This window comes from Theropithecus gelada, chromosome 6 (genome assembly GCF_003255815.1).
Source record: "Theropithecus gelada isolate Dixy chromosome 6, Tgel_1.0, whole genome shotgun sequence".
NCBI lineage: Eukaryota > Metazoa > Chordata > Mammalia > Primates > Cercopithecidae > Theropithecus > Theropithecus gelada.
In genome coordinates, this window is record NC_037673.1 from 132657705 (window position 1) to 132677679 (window position 19975).

The 19975-nt window shown below is 44.9% G+C and overlaps 1 protein-coding gene across 3 annotated transcripts in view; it reads right to left on the minus strand.

Annotated features, from left to right (window-relative positions):
• Positions 1-19975, minus strand: part of TRPC7 (transient receptor potential cation channel subfamily C member 7) — a 141684-nt gene that overhangs the window by 19687 nt on the left and 102022 nt on the right. For all 3 annotated transcript variants that reach the window (XM_025388287.1, XM_025388286.1, XM_025388285.1), the window contains 2 exons: positions 19507-19740; positions 15351-15615 (listed from right to left, as the gene is read on the minus strand). In XM_025388287.1, the coding sequence (XP_025244072.1) occupies positions 15351-15615; positions 19507-19740 (499 nt within the window). The remainder of the gene's footprint in view (positions 1-15350; positions 15616-19506; positions 19741-19975) is intronic.

The window sequence follows — 19975 nt, forward strand, 5'->3', positions numbered from 1 at the left end:
CCACAGCCCACGTGAAGGGGAGTGATGGCAGATACCTGGAAAGTGGGCAGTGTCCACACAGCAGGATGGTGTCCCTGGAGTTTGACACTTCTAGGCACTCAACACAGAGCAGCTCACTTAAGCCTCATGACCAGCTCTGGGTGGGCTCTCATATGACCTCCATGACACAGAGCTGAGGCTACCCACATGTATCAGGTTTTCTAAACTGGGGCTGAATTATCAAGAATGAGAGTGGAGATTCTGGTGTGCCCACATGGTTCAAAATCACCAGGTGACTGCCCAAACCTCACCTTACAGCTCACTTAGGTTAGATGCTGCACGTGTCTTGAGGGCAGTTCAGGTTAGACTCGGCTTTAAGGACACTGCTCTTTGGCCCTTTTTGAGACTACGAAGTAACTGACATACAGCAGTATTATGAATAAGACCCAAGTGCATTTCATAGTCCATGCTCTATGGCCATGACCCTGTATCAGGTTGATGACCTGGGATCGAATAAGAAAGCTGGATTTTGGTTGGGAGGTTTAGACCATGCGAGTGTATCTGGTAACTTCTGAATGGTTAAGCGTAGTTCTTTTAGTTTTCATCCAGATTTTTGGTACCACTATGAGAAAGCACTTTTTTTTTCCCTCTTTAACATTTCAGGTTTTCAACACTCACCCACAAATGGCCAGGATTAGCTAGATCTTTAAAAATATCAGCATTTCTCAAGGATTGGTATTTATTTGACAAGATGTACAAAAATACTGGTACTCGTCACTTGGGCTAAAAATCCAACTCTTGACTCGCATGAATTTACAGCTCTCCTGAGTGTGATTGTGTGTGGGGGGTGTGTGTGTGTGTGTGTGTGTGCGCGTGTGTGCATGTGTGTGTGTCTACCCAGTTGTTTGGCTCATTCCCTATGCACACCCTTCAGAGTCTGAAAAACTGATATTTGAAGTGGGATTGTATTGTCAGTGTTTGTTTTTGGTTTCTTTTAAAACTGTCAGTTTGAAACATTGAATTCATTTTAGCATTAGTGAGAAATAATTTAGTTGGGGGTTTAGAAGCAACAACAGGGTATTAAGCCCTTATTGCAGAGCTCCAGCTCCTGGTGCTATTCTGGAAAGGGGGAGAACAGTTTTCCTCATGTGAGATGCAGCATTTTGTGTGAAAAAGATGTCATCCACCCTGTGTTGTGATTCACTGCAGTACTGTGTCCCATTATGAAGCAATCTTTCAGTTATCACACTCGTGGAAGGAACAGTGGCAGACAGATTCCAAAACCGCCAGATGAACCCTAAATTCCAAACTGGAAGGTGACAGTAGGTTGTGATCTCTCTTAGAGTTGCTCCCTTCCTGGCAGGATCAGGTGAAAACTGGAGAACACAGTGTCTGAGGGGGAGGCTGGGCAGATAAGGGCTGATCTTGGATTATACACTTGCCATGGACCAACCAAGGAATGGATCATACTTGCCATAGAGAGAGGTTTTACCCAAATTCATCTTCCCTTTCTTACCTTGGAACAACCCAGAAACCTTTGGCTGACACAAATGAAGTGAGCAATTACAGAACACATCCAGGGAAAACCCTCTGAATTTCTACTAGGGAAAGTGGGCCTACATTCAGCTTCCATTTTTTTCTCATTTGCATCTTGCCATAAATTTTGCCACTGAGCCCTGATTTATCCTTGGTGCCTTGTCTTAGGTATTCTGTGTCAATAATCTGAATAAACAGGCCTGGCTTATTAAGCAGTATGTGTTCTAGCAAGGTAATATTTACAAATCTTGAGGCTTTGCCTTTGTCCCTCCTTTACCTGACCCCCACAGCTCAGGACAATTAACCTGGCCTGGAATGCTGATCTGTTCAATTTGTTGTCTGTCTTCCAGACAATCTTCAGTACCGCACATCTGTTTTATTTCTATTCTGTAGTTGAAGGAGTAACTCCTGGACTTGGATTTGGCCATTTCTCCAGGAGGCTCTACAAGACGCCCAAACTCACTGGGACTGCCAGAGTGGGAGCCATGCCTCCAGAGCAACAACCAGCTGCATCTGTCTGGGCAGGACGGGGTCTTAGACAAACTATGCATTTCTTTTCTTTTCTTTTTTCTGAAACAGTTTCACTCTTGTCACCCAGACTGGAGTGCAGTGGTGCAATCTCAGCTCACTGCGAGCTCCACCTCCTGGGTTTAAGCGATTCTCCTGCCTCAACCTTCAGAGTAGCTGGGATTACAGGTGCACGCCACCATGCCCAGCTAATTTTTGTATTTTTAGTAGATACGAGGTTTCACCATGTTGACCAGGCTGTTCTTGAACTCCTGACCTCGTGATCTGCCCGCCTCAGCCTCCCAAGGTGCTGGGATCACAGGCGTGAGCCACCGTGCCTGACCCTAAACTATGCATTTCTAATGATCTCTTCTAAGCCGTTAAGGGAGAACATCCATGGCCCTTGCTTTCTCTTTTCATGGAGCAAAATTAATGAGGTAATAAAATCTTCCTTTAAAGAAAGGTGGGCCTATTGGCTTGACTCACCCAGTATGGCTAGATTCACCATTTGAGGCTCTTGGGTCTTTCATTTGTACATTCATGTTCTTGTCATGAAGATAAGTGGACTAACTGAATGGATTAATTATATTGCTGTTTTTTTTTTATTGTTGTTGTTGTTAGAGGGCACCTTATGGGCTGAGTTATGTCCAATTATCTGGGCTAAACTGTAAGCAATACAATATTTTATCCATAGTTCAAACCATATAACTAAATGACTTCTGAATGGAATGGAAGAGTTAAATGTAAAAAAAAAATTACATCGTAAAAACACTAGAATAAAGTATTGGTGAGAATTTATTACATAATTTTGGGCTGGGGGAAGTTTCAGAAACTACAAAGTGTGAGAGATTTGACCACACAAAACTTTACTTGTACACATGAAAAACATAATAAGTAAAAACATAAGGCAAAAGACTGAGAAAAGAATTGGTATTTGCAAACGTAAGACAAACAATGGATGATATCCTTACACAAAGAGCTGATAAATCAATATGAAAATGACAGACATCCTGGTAGGAAAAAAAGGAAAAAATCTTCAGTGAAAACTTGATGCTTTTTATGGTGATTAGAGCTCTACAATGAACTTAAGATGCCATGCTAGTGTCATCTTCCAACTTAACATGTGGTAGGAAATGAATGAAACTTGACCTCACCACCCTGAGTGGGAAAAGACTTGTGTTGCTTTGACCTTGGGCACACATAGTAATATATTCTCAGAGAGAAGGCTGGCATTGGAATGAGTCAATAGTAAATCACTTATCCTAAGGGCTCAGGTATTGGAGCTGGCCCTAATGCCCCATGAGGTTATGAGGCTCTCTGAGTTATATATTAATCATCATCCACAATTTTCATGAGCTCTGGAACCCAGGGGATGGGGTAGAAAGCCAGTCATTTGGGAGAAATGGGGCTGGCTTTCAGGAAGAAAATATCTTGGAATTAGGCTGGTTTCTATTTGCCATAAAGCTACTTGTCTCACAGAAAGCCCCACTGTGAACTAGCTGGTCTTAAGACTAGATTTGAGGTTCTTTACTGATAGCAATGGCAACTACTGGCTCTACATCCTCTTTCCATCCACCCTAGCTAGCTAGAGTTTGCCACAGATTCCTTCAACTGTGTCAATCACAGGAGATGACACAGAGCTGGAGGAGTGAGAAGATCCAGGGTGCATGCCTGGGTTCAAATCTCAGCAATGCCTTATAGTGGCTGTATGAGCTTGGGCATGGGACAAAGCCTGTTTGAGTCTGTTTACCCAACTAGGAAATTGGCATCATGATGCTTCTATTGTTCAGTTGATATGAAGATTAAATGGGCAACCTATGCGAAATATGAAGTCCAATAAATAGCAGTTATTATTTTGATTCATGTATTTATTGAATTGACTATGTGCCAGGCACCATACCAGGTGATGAGGATTCACAGGTGCCCAGATCAAATGTGTTTCTGTCCTTTTGGAGGTCCCAGTCTAAAAGCAAGCCCAGTAAGATAAAAGAATGCTATGAGACTGTAAGCAGGGAGGCTCGGTTTGCCTCTGCCCTTCCCAGCATACATACAGCCCCTCAGCCCCTCAGGTGCTTCCAAACAGGGCTGAATGGAGTCAATAATTCAGCTGCTTGTTTTCTGAACAAGCCTCATTTTTCTTCTAATCTTCAAAGATCATCACAGACCCTTGATTTCATGCAAATACTCTTTCTGATTATTCCAGCCATGCTGTCTTTTTATATTTGACTCTGGGCCTGCAGTGGAAGGGACTGAAGTTAGTCAATAGGCCAACCCAGCATAAGAAGCACTCCTAATGAAGTAAAGGAGGAAAAGTGCCTGTGAGTGATGTTGAATAGGCCACGATTCACCCTTCTCTGGGGGAGAATGTGGGTGTGTGGGAAGGTTGGGGCTGATTTGTCATGCAGAAAGCAGGGATGAGGTAAGCAGTTCTCCACCAGGTCTGTCTCGCCTGGATAGCAGGACTTTAATAACAGGTTGCCTGAAGAGGCAGTTGTATACAGGCCTCAGAGAACAAACTGATCAACAAGGAGAGGGTTTGAGGTGACAGGAAAATTGCTGCTTCTTCAGACTGCCATATCTCTCTCCTCAGTGCCAGGACTCCTAGCCCCTACCACTGAATACTTCAGTTCAGTTACTTACTCAAATCAGCACATAACAGGCTAAAATTAAGCAGGAGGATCAGCCTTTAATTGAAAAAGGCTGTTTCCCAAGCTCAGCAGACAATAGCTGGCACTCTGCTAGAGTTCTGCTGAAGGAGAATAATGCTCACCTGTCATCCAAGCTGGGCTGATGGAGGAAGGTGTTTGGAATGGATAAAGATCTTCTCAGAGGCTGTGTTTCTCTAATACCCAGGCCCAGAGACTAAAGCAGTTGGACCAGGTTTAAGGATGGTTAAATGCCTGAGAAAATCTGAACTCATCCCTTCCTTGGCCCTGCAAAGTTCTGTCCTCCAAATAACCTCTGAGTTCTACCTTAGGTCCTAAACAAGGAGTTTGATTTAGACAGTCTAGAAGTAGAAGAGTCTGGGGCCAGAGAACTGATGCCAAAGAACTGGGATATGTAAAGCCTGTGGGGCCTAGATTTATTTATACTGAGGGGTTTCACTGTACCCCGTGCAGCCTGGGAACTCTTTGAGGGAAGAAGCTGTGTTTTTTTCATCTTCGAAACTGCAAACCTCATCAGAGCCTAGCACACAGGAGGCATTCAACAAATTCAAAGTCTGCTGAATGAACGAACGAATTAATCCCTAATGCACATTTTGACTTCCTGTTCCCTGATCCTAGTGTTGAGTCCAGGTGATGATGAAACAATCGAGGTGCAAGTTCTGACTCTAGGCAAACCTGGTTTGAGTATATGCTTTTGGCCAAATAGCCTAGTCTTTCTGCACTGCTTCGTTCCTGGCTGTAAAATGGGAAAACAGTAATCTCCACTTCATAGAATTGTTGTGAGGAATTGAATGAGTTAATGGAATGCTTGTGAAATGCATAAATTACTGCCTGGCACATACTAATTGCTCAATTAATGTTACTAATTTTATTCCTAGTATTCGTTTTTTACACAATCTGCATCAACTGCAATAGGCTCCAATATCTGGCTGAAATACTATGGAGTCCGGCGATTAATTCTCAGAAAAGTCCTTGAAAAACAGAAATCAGATCTTGCCCCTCTCCGTTCGTGGCTTTCCCTGACAAAGCCCATCATCACCCAGCGCAGGCCCTCGAGGCCCTGTGTAGTCAGGTTCCTCCCGCCTCCTGGAGCCCGAGGCTGGCTCTCCCTTCAGTCACTGCACTCTGCCTGGGTGCACTGGCTGAGCTCTTTCTTGGAATGTCTTCCCCTCTCTCTGTGCCTGGCTGCTCCTCCTCATTTTCTCATTGAGGCTTCAGGCTCAGTCAGCATACGCTCCACGAGACCTTCTTTGACGACCTGTCTGAAGGAGGCCCTCCCTCATGACTCTTCTGTACAGTGTCTTACTTCTCTGGCTCCCGGCACTTAATCTATTACTATCTTACTTGCCTATTTGTTTATCTTTTTGCCTCTTTCTTCTCTGAAATGTGAGCTCCATGCTGAGAGGCCCTGCTGACCTTCGCCACTCTGTCCTCAGTACTCAGAATAGTGTCCAGCTTGTAGTTGGGGGAAGTGGGGGCGGGTCAGTGAACATTTTTGTCAATGGACAATGGAATTCTGGGAAACCGAGGCAGAAGGTGATCTGGCACTTGGCCTTACCCACCTTGTCTCAGACCTGCCCCTGCTGGTAACATCTCGAGCTAACCCTGGACACTGCAGTTTCCTGCCGCTGTCACTTTGAGGAATGGCAGTTTAAACCATATTATCATCCTAGAACTGAATTTTAGCGCATAAAAAGGTAGGACCCTCTCCCCTGTCAGACAGTAACCATCAGCCTGAGAAGCAGATGGAGGGCCCCGGGCAGTGCCTGAGAGGGTGCCATGAAGCCAGCATCCCCAGGAGCACATTTTCTGTGTGTCATCAGGTCTTTTTCCTCAAAACTTGGTGGCCCTCAGACTGTTCCAGGGGCTCACAGGTCCCAGGCTTTTAGAATCCATGTCACAAATAAACATGAGAAGAAATGTATCCATAAACATTTTATGATAGAATGTCTGTTGTAACAATTCTTCTAAAGTAGTCCAGGAAAAGATCTACATTTTAATCACTTGTTGGAGAGTTATACAAAGAAAAAGACCTTATATTAGACCCAAACGATCTTTTTTGACACATAAAGGTCATTTCCAGGTCCCCAGCCTCTCTGAGCCTGAACTGGGCCCCACACTGACCTCGGCTGCCTTCTCCATCAAGCCTTAGAACTTTTCTGTGATGGTTTCTCCATCTGAAAGTGGGTTCAGTAAGCTCTCTCATCCCCCCCAAACACCCTATGCCTAACTTGCATTAATTAATTAATTAAATTTTGAGATGGGGTCTCAATCTGTTGTCCAGGCTGGTCTCGAATTCCTGGGCTCAAGCCATCCACCCACCTCGGCCTCCCAAAGTGTTGGGGTTACAGGCGTGGGCCACCGTGCCCAGCCGGTCCTGACTTGAATTTATAACATGAAAGGTGGAGATTGTAACTTTCACAATGTAATAAAGTCTGATGGTGAAACAGCCTGTGGAGCTTCTGGATCAGAGATGCCCATATTTCAACACTGACCCAGGATCCTGGGAAAAACGGGTCCTTCACAAAGCCCATTAGGCTGATGCCATTCCTTGTTCCCCATCTGCAAACACGTTCAGCACACTCTGCACAGGGAAACTGGCAGTAGACCAAGCTCCTAGGGTGCCTCAGGGTGACCCCTCCCTGGATTTCTCTCAATATGTCGTTGGTTCTGATGAGGTTTACAACATACTTCAGCCTGGGAAGCCTCAGCAGGATCCCCTTTGAAGCCAGAGCCTGCCACTCTACCCCTTGCCCTGCTTCTCCATCCCACTACTCCCTGCATGCAGCAGTGCACCCTCTCTCACGGGGCTCCTGCCAGAGCCTCCCAGGGGATCTAGCTCAGCTCCTTTTGTGGCTACCTTTCTTTCATGTTCCTGTCTTTCAGGACATTTTCTCGATGTGTAAACATGCCCTCATTCCTGTGATTATTTGATTAACATCTATCTTCTCAACCAGTCTGCAAGTTTCATGAGGGGAGGGGCCACATCTGCTTTTGCTCACAGTAGAATCCCAGCACCCAGCTTAGGCCTCCATTCTCACCCCTTCCAACCTACCCTTCATGCAGTTGCCACAGCACTTTTCCCGAAAGCAGACCCAATTACATCTTCCTCCTTTTACAAAGGACTTAGCGGAGACTCTAACATTCTATCAGGACTTACGAAGTGCTTCACAATCTAGCTCCTACCTGATGCTCTCATTTAATCTTCTGCTGTCTACCCAAATGCCTTCCTACATGAAGCTCTCCAAAAATGCCTTGCACAGGCCAGAGTGCCCTTCCAGTCATCCTCCCAAAGTCTCTGTTTAGAGCCACACCTTCCAGGAAGCCTTCTCTGACTGCCAGGCAGGGCTCAGTACTTCCTCCTCCCTATGCTACTCAAGTACCCTTTGATGATGATCATATGGGATCACAGCTGTTGCTTTCTGCCCCCTGCAGAATCCCCACTCATCCATGAGTTTCCTAGGGACAGAATTGTCTTATTAATCTCTATGGCCTCAGGGACAAATACCACTTGGCATAGAGTAGTTGCTCCATACATGTTTGTCAAATGAGGGAGCTCACTTTGGAATAGAAACCTGTTTTATCCAGGGGAGAATCACAGTCTGCATATTAGAGCTGAGATATGTAGAATCAGCAGGTTCTCAATGGTAATCAAAATCTGAGTTAGAACGCTCTTCTTCAGAATTTACTACCATAGGAGAGCAACTCAACTTTTAGAGTCTTAGCATCCATCTCAAAGTGTAGGCCCTAGTGTGAGTGATAGAAATTTTAGGCCAAAGGTGGAGGATGGGCTTGGAGTCATGCGAATTTGGACTCAGATTCTCTTATTGGCCCTATGATCTTCGGCAAGTCTGGTACCTCTCTGAGCCTCAGTTTCCTGTAGTAGAATTTGTGTCATTCCACTGTAGATTAAATGAGAAAGCAGGTGCATATTTGTCATGAGTTGGTCAACAATTTGATATTTTGTATTATTATTATTCCTGTTCTTTACTGGCTCAAAAGGATCATCTGAAGCCTCAATTTCAGTTCTAAGCCGAGTATGTGAAGCTCAGCCTCGAGGCTGGGACAGTCCGTGGCAGGTGGGGGTGTGCAGGCAGAGTCTTAAGGATCCTCTCCCTCAACTGCAGTTCCCATGGCTGGAAGGGGAATCTGGCTTCTGCATGGCAAGGACAAGCTGGGTGGGGCTGAATCAGTGCCTCCTGAATCCCTCCCTTATAAAGTATGGAAATTTCCCATAAGTGTCATGGAAAATAGAAGTTTCTAATTTTGCCTAGCATTGCTGAAGCTACTTCCATTAAAATGACTCCTGGGGAGACAGAACAACCTTAATAGAGGTATTATTTTGATTAGAAAACTCTCAACCCAGCTATGCTATGAAGCTAACTTCACAACAGCCTATAGAAAAGATGAGTTGAGATGATCTTTTGAGAAACAGAACCCACATTTAGTCTCCAATCAGGATTAAGTCTGGAAGGCCAAGTTCACCCAAAGGGGAGACAGGGGCCCACCATGGGTTGTGTTAGAGCATCCTTCACTTCCTACTCTGGACCACCTCATTGCCTCCGGCCCCTCCTATTCTCTGTGTAGCTGTCCCATCATAGTCACCAGCTACGGTACAAGAAAGGCTCTCTTTCTCTCTCTTTCTTTCTTTCTCTTTCTTCCCTTCTTCCTTCCCTCCCTCCTTCCTTCCTTCCTTCCTTCCTCCCTCCCTCCCTTTCTTTTTTTCTTTTTTTTTTTTTTGAGACATAGTCTCTCTCTGTCACCCAGGCTGCAGTGCACTGGCACAATCTCAGCTCGCTGCAACCTAAGCCTCCCACGTTCAAGCGATTCTGATTCTCCTGCCTCAACCTTCCACTTGGAAAGGTTGAGGAAAGCTGAGAAAACAGGCGTGAACCACTACGCCCGGCTAAGTTTTGTACTTTTAGTAGAGATGCAGTTTTGCCATGTTAGCCAGGCTGGTCTCAAACTCCTGACCTCAAGTGATCCACCTGCCTTGGCCTCCCAAAGTGCTGGGATTATAGGTGTGAGCCACCGCGCCCAGCCTAGGTACCCTTTTTCTATGCATTGTCATTCAGCTGTATTTCATATATGAACCATGGACCTTTTATTTCTTTTTTTGTAACCCTGTAACCAGAGTGCTGGGACCCCAAGAGTTCCATACAACATAAGCAGAAGGTCTTCAGTTTATGGAATACGTGCATTTCAGCAAAGTTGGCTATAAAACAAACCTCCAAAAGGCAAATCCTATTTGTCTACTGACTTCTATGATAAGGTTAAAAATATGTCCCCAATCACAAAATTCCTAACAGTCTGAACTGAGAACTTTTCTTAAAGACTTTATCAAAGGAAGTGTGTTCTCAGGCGATTTTTCTCTCCACTTCCTTACCCATGTCTTGGGATACTTCGATTTTGTACTCTGAGAGCATAAACCTTGTCTGAACACTTTTTCTTCCTCGCCTGTGGTCATTTGCAGTTTCTAATAGAAGTGGCTTGGAGATAATGAGTTGCCAGCAGGTGTACTATCTGTCATGCCCAGACAGGCCCCAGCTCACCAACCAGTGACCCATGCTCCTCCCCTCGGACTAGCACTGGACACAGAAGTGGCTATGAAAAACAACCCAGACCTTTGAGAAAATTCTTGGTTCTGAAGTGAAAGGAGGCTGAAAAATTGGGAACTACTCACAGGATCGGACTCTGGAGCTTGCTCCCACTGGATCTGGCTACCTCTTCAGTAGCTTGTGCTTAAAAAAAAATGCCTGCATAGAGCCTGAAATCCTACTAATAAGATACTCACTTAACAAGCTCCTTGTTTTTGAAGTACGCAAAGCTGAGAGTGACTTCCATCTCCCTATTGGCGCAATGATGAGGTTGGATCAGATTAGCATTTCTCACACTGTGGTCCTAGACCAGCTGTACCAGGATCCTCCAGGGGCTTGTTAATGCTGATTTCTGGGTCCTACCCAGAACTACTGCAATTAGACTCTCTAAGAGGAAGAGCCTGGGAAGTCCCACGTTCAGCCACCTCCCCAGGTGAATCTGATGTGGTTTGAGAACCACTGATCTGTTAAAGCTGCTCATACTGTGTATTTATTCACACCTTGGGCTAAACCAATTTAATCCATCCATTTTCTTCTAGCCTCTTCATTGAGGTCTGCCAGATGGAGAAAATGAGAATTTGGGAGTGGCTGGAGGGGGGCGGTATGTGATTTTAGAACTGGAATACACCGGGAGATAGGGCAGGGCTTGGTTGAAGGTTGAGAGCTGCAGTTGGTAGAGAAGTCTTTCTTCTTTTCTTTCCCTTTGTCTTAGAATGACTGCCCTACCTCTTCCCCTTGGGACAGTGCTACAACATGGTGAGACTGGTTTTTGTGAGCTGGCCTGGGACTGCACCCCTAGGGTGAGCAGAGCTCATATGAAAAAGCTCCCTGTAGGTTCCTAACAGCTCACTTTTGAAGTGGACTCCTGAGTAGTCTTTAGAGACTCCAACTGCCCTTGGACATGGCAGGAATGGGGTTGGGGGGAGGTCAAGAGTGGGGCTGGGGGGATACCTGCAGTGTGCTCCAACCCAAATTTCCCTTCTGTAAGACTGGGTCTGCCGAGTCTATAGAAACAGATGAGAGGACTCCTGCCTTACCCTACAAGCTCAAAATTCCACAGAGAACAGGCCACTCACCTGTGGGTGGGTCAAAGGGAAGATCGTGAGCTGGGCAGGGTGGCCTGGGGATGGGCTGCTCTGGAGCAAACATTCGCCTGAGTGAGGTTGTTTGACTTCATCATCAGCATGGCTGGCACTCAGAACAGCTTTGAGTATCCTAAGACACGAGTCTCATTCATCCTCACATGACTTTTTTTTTTTTTTTTTTTTTAAATTAACAAAGAAGATCTCTTGGGGGTGACATGCTCCAGAGAGCAGTCAAAAAGTAAAAGATGACATTTACAAAAATCCATTCTTTTCTCTCTCCACTTCACTGCTCTATTGACTGTTTTCCTGTTCAATCAAATCCTATTCACAGATACACATCCCATTTCAGGAACTGCCAAGGCGATAAATCTCCTGTCCTTTCTTCACTGTGCTTGCTGCCTCCCCACCTTTTCTCCTCTTCCCTATCCTGGAAGGCCTGGGGTCCTCTTGGTTGGGTCCCTCGTGTTTAGGAAATCTTCATTCAGTTTGCCTTTACCCATGACTCTTCCTAATCCCAAAGACCCCCAACCCAGGCCACCTGCCTTCCTCCCTCTATGGATTAGCTGTGCTGCATCTAGTTGAGAATTGTGGCCAGGTCAGCCCTACTCTAAAGTCATAATCTCTCTCTCTCTCTCTCTCTCTTTCGCCCTCCCCTCCCCTCCCCTCCCTCCCTCCCTCCATCCCTCCCTCCCTTCCTTCTTTCCTTCCTTCCTCTCCCTCCTCCTCTTCCTCCTCCTTTTTTCTTTAATGACGTTTCACTGTATTGCCCAGGCTGATCTCAAACTCTTGGGGATCCTCCCACCTCAGCCTCCCAGTGTTGGGATTATAGACATGAGCCACCACACCTGGCCCCTTTGTCATTTTCCTGTGTGTCATGGCACTGATCTTCTGAGGGAGTAAGTGACTGTGGACTGGTGATACAGGCTTTCTGTAGAAGGGAAGAGGGATTGCACAGAACACTCTGGGCAGTAGGAACAGGACAGAAGCCCACATTGTCAAATGCCCAGTCTACTGTTTATTTCACTACCTTGACTCTGGCTTCCTTTCTCCTGTTTATTCCCTCATTTTTGTTCATAAAGCATTTAATGAGCAAACAACCTTTGCAAGGCACCAATACTAGGCTAGAAACACAGGAGGGACACCACGGTCTGACCACAGAGAGTAAGAACCTTCGTTTATTGGCTGACATCCTCTCCATGTTCAGTAGCAATGCATCCCATGTGGAATGGATACATTTAGTTTTACCTTTAGCAGATCTAGAGCAAATTTGCTTTTGGGTGATTGAAGCTTACTCTATTCCTTCATCAGTTAATCACTAAGTATTAGAGTGATATAAAGTAGTCCAGCTAATTCAACAATGTGCTGGGCCTGTGCTGGTGGACAGTGTGTAAGCTAGGCCACTGCCCAGAAAGGGCGCTATAGATCAATTCAGTACTCAGGTGTCTTTTCTTGCAATTTATTCTCCCCTGAGGATAAATTATTCACCATCTCCATTATCATCGTTACTATTTATTGAAGGCTCATTTTATGCCAAGTATTGCATTTGATCATATTTCTTCTTATTGAATCCATACAACAATCCCGTGAAATTGGCTCTCATAGTATTCTCATTTCAGAGCTGGGGAAACTGAGGCCTAGGGGATTTAAGCACTTGCCCAAGGCCACAAAGTCAGTAAGAGGCCGAGCTCAGACTGAAACCTAGTCTGTTTGTCCATGGGGTACCGAGGTTCCAACATAGCCTGTGGGCTGAGGAGCAGAGCCAAGCCCCTCTCAGGTGCATTTATCAGCACTGGGCCTGGCACCTATTCTCTGTGACACACAAACTACTTCTTTGCTTCAGGGAGTAACAGCTTCTATGGTTCAGCAGCACCAGAGTTCCACTCTTTTAGGTAGTTTCAGCTGAGTGGGGTAGCGCAGTTCATGATTCTGAGCGGAGTGGCACAGAGTTCATTGTACTTGGTTCTTAGAGACATGTATCTTACCTTAATGGGTGATTTCTCCAGAAGAGTAAGATGAGGCCCTGCAGCAACCTGGAAATTGCTTAGGGAGTCTGAGTGGCAGGGCTCAGAGCTATTTCCACTAGCTGGAAAACACATTCTAGGCCACTCAGGGCTTCCTGGGGACAAGTTTCAGGAAGTGCTTAGTCCCTTTGATCCTGGCTGCTGTGCTGGGATTCCACAAGGCTGAAAACCTGACTATCCTCCTTTCAAGATTTTGGGCAAGAGCTTGGTGAAGGCAAGGAGAAGTTCTGGAGCTGAGTGGGTCTGGGGCAGGACATGGACTGGAAACACTTCTGTGTTTCAGGCACTTTATGTAAACATCCTCATTTATCCACAAAGGTATTTGTGAATAAGGTGGGAAATCTTATTTTCATTTTATAGACAAGGACACAGAGACTCAGATAAATCAAATGACTTAAGTTCACCGGCCAGAATATACCTGCATCAGGAAGTATATTCAAGTCTTCCACACTCTTCCACTCGACCCTTCTCGGTGCTGCTGATGGCTGGCGCTCCAGGAGACTACCTGGCATCCTGCCCTGCCCCCACCTCCAAGGGAGGAACTTTGGATCTTTGTGGACACAGGCTGAGAGAGCTCCATCACCACTTCCACCCTGGGGGGATGGGCATGCCACTGTGTTACTCTGCCTGCTTTCTGGAGCACTCCCAGCAGCTACTTCTGGATCCCAATTTCAGCGTCTTGCCTCATGCTCAGGCTGCATGCCTCCTGCCTCTCTGACATGGGCCTTCCTTCCTGCTGCAGAGGCACATGATACTGCAGGACTTGCTGGTGCCCACGCACAAGACCTGGCTTGCCCAGCCAAGCATGGAGAGCTGTGACGCAACCGCTCACAGACCTGCCTCCCATGCTGTGTGGATATGGCTTCCCCAGGGCTGCCCGGGAAGTGTAGGTGTAGGTGAGTTAATGTCCTATGGAGTGGCTAATGAGAGACAGCAGATGGGACTGATCTGGATGATAAATTCTCTATTTCTCAGCCTGATGGGCTATTCTGAGATGTGGTACTTCCAGATAGTCCTCCTGGAGAGGTCCATCATGCCCAGGCTGTGTATTCTGGTGGATGGTGGCCAGGGCAGCTGCCTGGATTTGCTTTCCCCATCCTCACTTCACACACCTCTCATGCAGCCACACCTTGTACTTGCTTTCCCTCCTCCCATTCTTCACTTTCCTTTTTCCTTCAGTCTTATTTCCCTGAGATCGCAACTCCCTTGCTCTAATAAAGTGTTAGCATGCATCTTTTACCCAGAGTTCTGTTTTCTAGGTAACATAGGCTAAGACAATAATAATAGTAATAATATTTTTTACCATGTTTTGAGAGTTTACCATGTGAGTTACATCATCTCGCTGAATCCTTGCACGATCCCTATGAAGAGGGTACTGTTATTATCACCATTTTAAAAATGAGAAAATGAAGTCTCAGAGATGTTAACCCATCTCCCCTTTGCCCCAAGAATACTCGCCAGCATGCTTGCTGCTGCATTGTTTAGCCTGAGATAACTCATGGATTGCAGTCCTAACTGCCTCCAAAGTTTACCACAAAATATCTTGCTTTTATTATTTTCACATCACTCTAGTATATAAACTTTGGAAACAAAAGACAACATTCTATTAATGGCATTCTGTTTTTAGTAGTGGTCTTTCCATTTATGCAATACAGTAATTCCTGATTGTTGAAAATGTCAAATCCTAGAAAACGTAGCATTCCTACAGGTAATTTTTTTTTTTCTAAATGGGAACATACTCTTGGACACATGGAATGCAAGTGGCAAAGTGAGGATTTAACTCAACTCTTCTGTTCAACTCTAGAACCTGAACTGTAAGCCATCCTTGAATAAAGTTGCCTTTAACCTTGAGAAATAGCAAGGAAACAGCAGTCTCTGCAAGAAGTCACCTTCAGGAGACTCCCAAAGATTCCCAGGAAGCCCAGGGTAAACCTCAAGGGAAAGCCCTCGGATACTCACGTTGTAAATGCTGGGTTGTATTTGGCACCTCGGTAGTAAGAGTACAGGTTGAACATCCCAATCATGAAGGCCACAAATACCATGATGAAAATGACCATGAACTTGAAGATATCTTTCACAGTTCTCCCTAGGGAGATCTGCAGGGGCCCAAAACTCTCGTTGGCTGGCAGGATGTATGCAATGCGAGAGAAGCTCAGCACGACGGCTATCGCATAGAGCCCTTCTGATATGATCTGAGGGTCTGAAGGCCACCACTTGTCCCTGGCTAAAAGAAAACAATCTGGGTTACTCATTAAGCCACAGGATCTATTCTAGAAGAGAAAGCAGTTAGGCATCTTTAGAGGTCTCCAACTGTATCATTTGCCATTCTTGTCCTTGTCCTTAAATTAATCCCAATACTCAGAAGTTGGACCCTCCCTCTTGGAATGTGCTGGACCATCTGCCTGGAACACTCTTCTCTCACTTCGAGGTATGATTCATTCCGAATCCTCCTCTAAGATTCTGCTCAGGCATCACCTCTTTCAGGAAGACTTCTGTGATCCCTCTTACCCCCACCACAGGCTGGGCAGGTTCCCAGTTTCTGTCTGTGCTCTCATGGTATGCTGTGCACCCTCCATGTCTTCGCATTCACCGGACCACTTGCTATTGTCTCCCTCACCAGTGTTTAGCTCCATGCTCAGGAGCTGTCCCACTCACTGGGGAGGCAGTGCGAGGAGAGAGATGGGCAAGAGCATGGACTTGGAGTCAGACAGCCCTGAGACTGAATGTGGCCCATCCACCTACTGGCCACGTGCCTCTGAGAGACAATTAACTAACATTTTGAGCTTTATTTTCCTCATCTCAAATTATGGATAATATCCATCTCACAGGACTGTGGAGAGGATGAAATGAAATCATACATGTAAAGTGCTCAGCACAGGGTCTGGCACACAGCAGGTATGGATAAATGTTTGTCAAATGACTGGATAAACTTTTAACCACATGTTTAGACCAGGCACAGGTCAGAACAAATAAGCTCACATGGGGTCCAGGAATCTAAAGGATCTTGCCTGAGAAAATCCTCTTGGGTTTTGTTTCCCAGGTACACTGTGTGCTGGGATATTTGCTCCTTGATTAAGCTAAGTCCCCAAAAGTCGTGACCAGTCAGGCAGGTTTGCCACGACAGCCCTGTTCCAGGTAGGCAAGGGTCCTAGGACTGATCCTGAGCTGGGAAGGCTCTGCTTGTGGTCACTGTGACCACAAGGACCTGAGCTGCCCTATGGGTATTTCTGCAGCAGAGCAAACCTGCAAAGTGTTCCTATTGCAGTTCTAATGGTACAAGGAGCAGCATCTGTCATGAATCAGCTGTCTATTATATGTCAGTGATTCTCAAGTGAGGGCAGCACTTTTCTTGCGGAGGATGTGTTGGGGTGTCTCTGGTTGTCACAGTGACTGAATAGGAGTACTACTGGGATGCTAATGTCCTGCAATGCCCTGGACAGATCTGTACCATGAAAACTGCCTTGCTGGAAAAGCTAATAGTGTCCCCATTGAGAAACGGTGAGTGAAACATTAATTGAGAAATATTGAGAAACCTAAATTAGCACTTACACTTACATTAGCTGTAATTTTCACAACAGCCCTGTAGAGTAGATATCATTATTGCCATTTTTAAGATTGGATTTAGGGTATGGGGTCCTTTTCAGAGCCCAGTAAATGCAGCTAGAAAGGATATTACACAGCAATTTGTGGCATTCCAAGGGAGATTGAAGAGGGAGGCTTTTATTCTTTATTTGCAAAACTAGACTCTGTTAAATAATTATAATAATAGAGAGCAGTAAGAAACCTTTAGTAAAGGAAGCCAGGCCACAAAGTTTCATGGAGTGATTCTAAATTGCATTTGGAAATACAATAACATTACAGATTCTGTGTTCTCATCAAGGTCATACCTCAAAAATCCATGAAAGACTAGTAAGCAGAATAAATTATATGTTTTCCAATATATCTGTCATATTCTATGGATTAATATTTGGATAAGATAAAATAAAACATAACTTCTCTCATTAAACAGAAGGCAAAAAGGAATTCTTTTTTCTGCAGCCTCTAGCTTACCATCTTATACCTCAGTCACAATAACAAGACACTCTTATAATCTACTCAGATAGATTTAGCTGTTGTCAGATCCTGATGACCAGGTCAGGACTTTCATTGAAAAACATTACATTTGAACTGACTTGTAAAGAGTTGTGATGAGCGTAGAATGAACAGCATTGTGATGATTTGGACAAAGGGGTTTTCTTCTTAGAGCTATTTCCATGAGAAAAATTGCCCTGCCCTATCACAACCTGAAAAATTGGTATCTGCCCATTTGGTGCTGTAGAGGTTGGAAAGATCCACTGTCCAGCTGGCCACAAGAGGGCTCTCTTGTCTTGTAACTGGAGCACAAGTGAAGCCAGAAATCCAAAGGATTTCCAAGGGCACAGGGTGAACTACAAAAACAAGAGCAATAACGTACTATGCTTTGGGTTGGGTAAGACCCTTAATAAAACCCAAAAAGCAACGGAAGTCAGAAGTGGACAGTACTGCAGCCTGAATCATGGCATTAAGAAAAGCACGTAACGCAGTATCAATATTCTCTCATCTTTCCTTGATGAACCCTGAACAAGACAGAGGGGATAATATCCAAGCTATTTTGCTTTAAGAAAGTCTGAATTTGCCAAACCCCAAAATGGCAGAGGTTGGGTGGGTGGATGATTTGTAATATTACAAGACTCTCCATTTCTCAGTGGAGAGTTCCCTACCACATTTACATGTAACATAATCTACATTGAAAACGGGCAGTTACTCAGCTTTTGCATTAAGCAAACAACCCTCTGCAGATCATTGTTGTATCTGACCACAGAATCATTGTTGTATCTTACCGCAAAGATTCTGTGGTCCCGGAGCCATCTGGGTTCATGTAACAGGGACATTCAGCACTCAATCCCTTCAAGATGATGCAGCTGCCATTAATAAATGCCTACTAAGTGTCCAGCTGCTTTTTACTGTTAACAAGTATCTACTGTTCCTTTAACCTTCAACATCTTTCTGTTTCAGTACAGAAATTACAGTGTTTGAACAAGAAAATGACTCAAAAGGTAGTAGTAAGCCATAATTTCTGTTAAAATAAGCAGATAATAACTGCTACCATTAAGTGAGCATTTACTATTTTCACAGCAGAGTGCAAAGCACTTCACACACACTATTTTATTCAACCCTCAAAACAAACCTTTTGACATAGATATTATTATCTGTTTTACATATGAGAAAACAGAGCTCAGAAAAGTTAAGTAAACAATATCTCACAGTAAACTACTGAATTAGGATTTGAATTCAGGTTTCTTCTACTCCAAAGCTTGGGGACGTAACTACTCTGCCATTCAGCATGATTTTCAAATCATGTCAGGCCAGGATTCCCTGCTATACAAGGCAATCCTACATAAAGCCCTGCTATAAAAACCTGATTCTTCATGTTTAAAATAGGGACAAAAGAAGGACCCTTTTTTTGCCGGGCTATTTGCAAGAATTAGAATTGTGTGTATAAAATGTCTACTACTTGCCAGTTTCTGGCACATAGTAAGTTATCAATAAACATATGTTATAACTATTATTAGTATTCCTAAAGTCTCGATCTACTACATCAAACAGTAAGGCCTTGTATTTTGCAAGAATTAAGGTATCTTCTAAGAATCTATCTTGCCACGAAGCAATAACTGGGAAAGCAGGATTTATTTTTGCACAAAACACAGGGATCCAACATAGAAGGAAAATTCCTCTGCATATACATATTCCTTTAGTGCTCCTGGATGCATATCAGAAACAAGACGTTTCTTAAAAACAAACTACAGAAATGTTCCCAAGGGCCTTTCAGAAACAAACTCATCCTTAACACAAAAAGATTGATTTCTCAAAGTCACTAATTCCATGTTCTATTCTGCTGGCTACACTTCCAGGACCAAGGGTCTTTTTGAGGTGGAAAGGATGCTCTGCACTGACAGTGAAACTGCCAAAGTCGACTACATTACAAATCACGGATCACATGATTATAAATGACGTTACAAATTCCAGCCACACTGAAGCACCAAGGCCATGTCCCAGAAGCGCCAAAATGGAGTAGGGAAAGCACCCTCCGACTCACCGTACGTGAAGTACGCCACTTCCGGCGGAAGTGAAACATTGTGCAGCGTGTCGTCCTGCACGTGGCGGTCCACGTACAGCTGCGCCTCGCTGGCCTTTAGGAAGGCCATGAAGCGTGCTGTGAAGGAGGCCACGAAGATGGACAGCATCCCGAAATCTAGCAGGTTCCACAGGTGCAGCACGTACTCCCGCGGCCCCTCCTCCCAGATTTCCTTGCATTCGGACCAAATCATTCCTGTGGGAGAAGGAGAAGGCCAGGCTCATTTTTCTGCTCTCTTAGCATTCAGTTCCTCCGCATGAGGTCATGGAGGGAAGCAGAGTACAAATGTAAATATCAGCTCTTTGGAACTGGGACCATCGATAGCCAGAGGCAGACAGAAATGTGTGTTCAAAGACAGATTTTACCCAGGATATCCCGAGACTTCGCCTTGCGCTTACAAACACACTGTCTCTGGAAGTGAGGAGAGAGT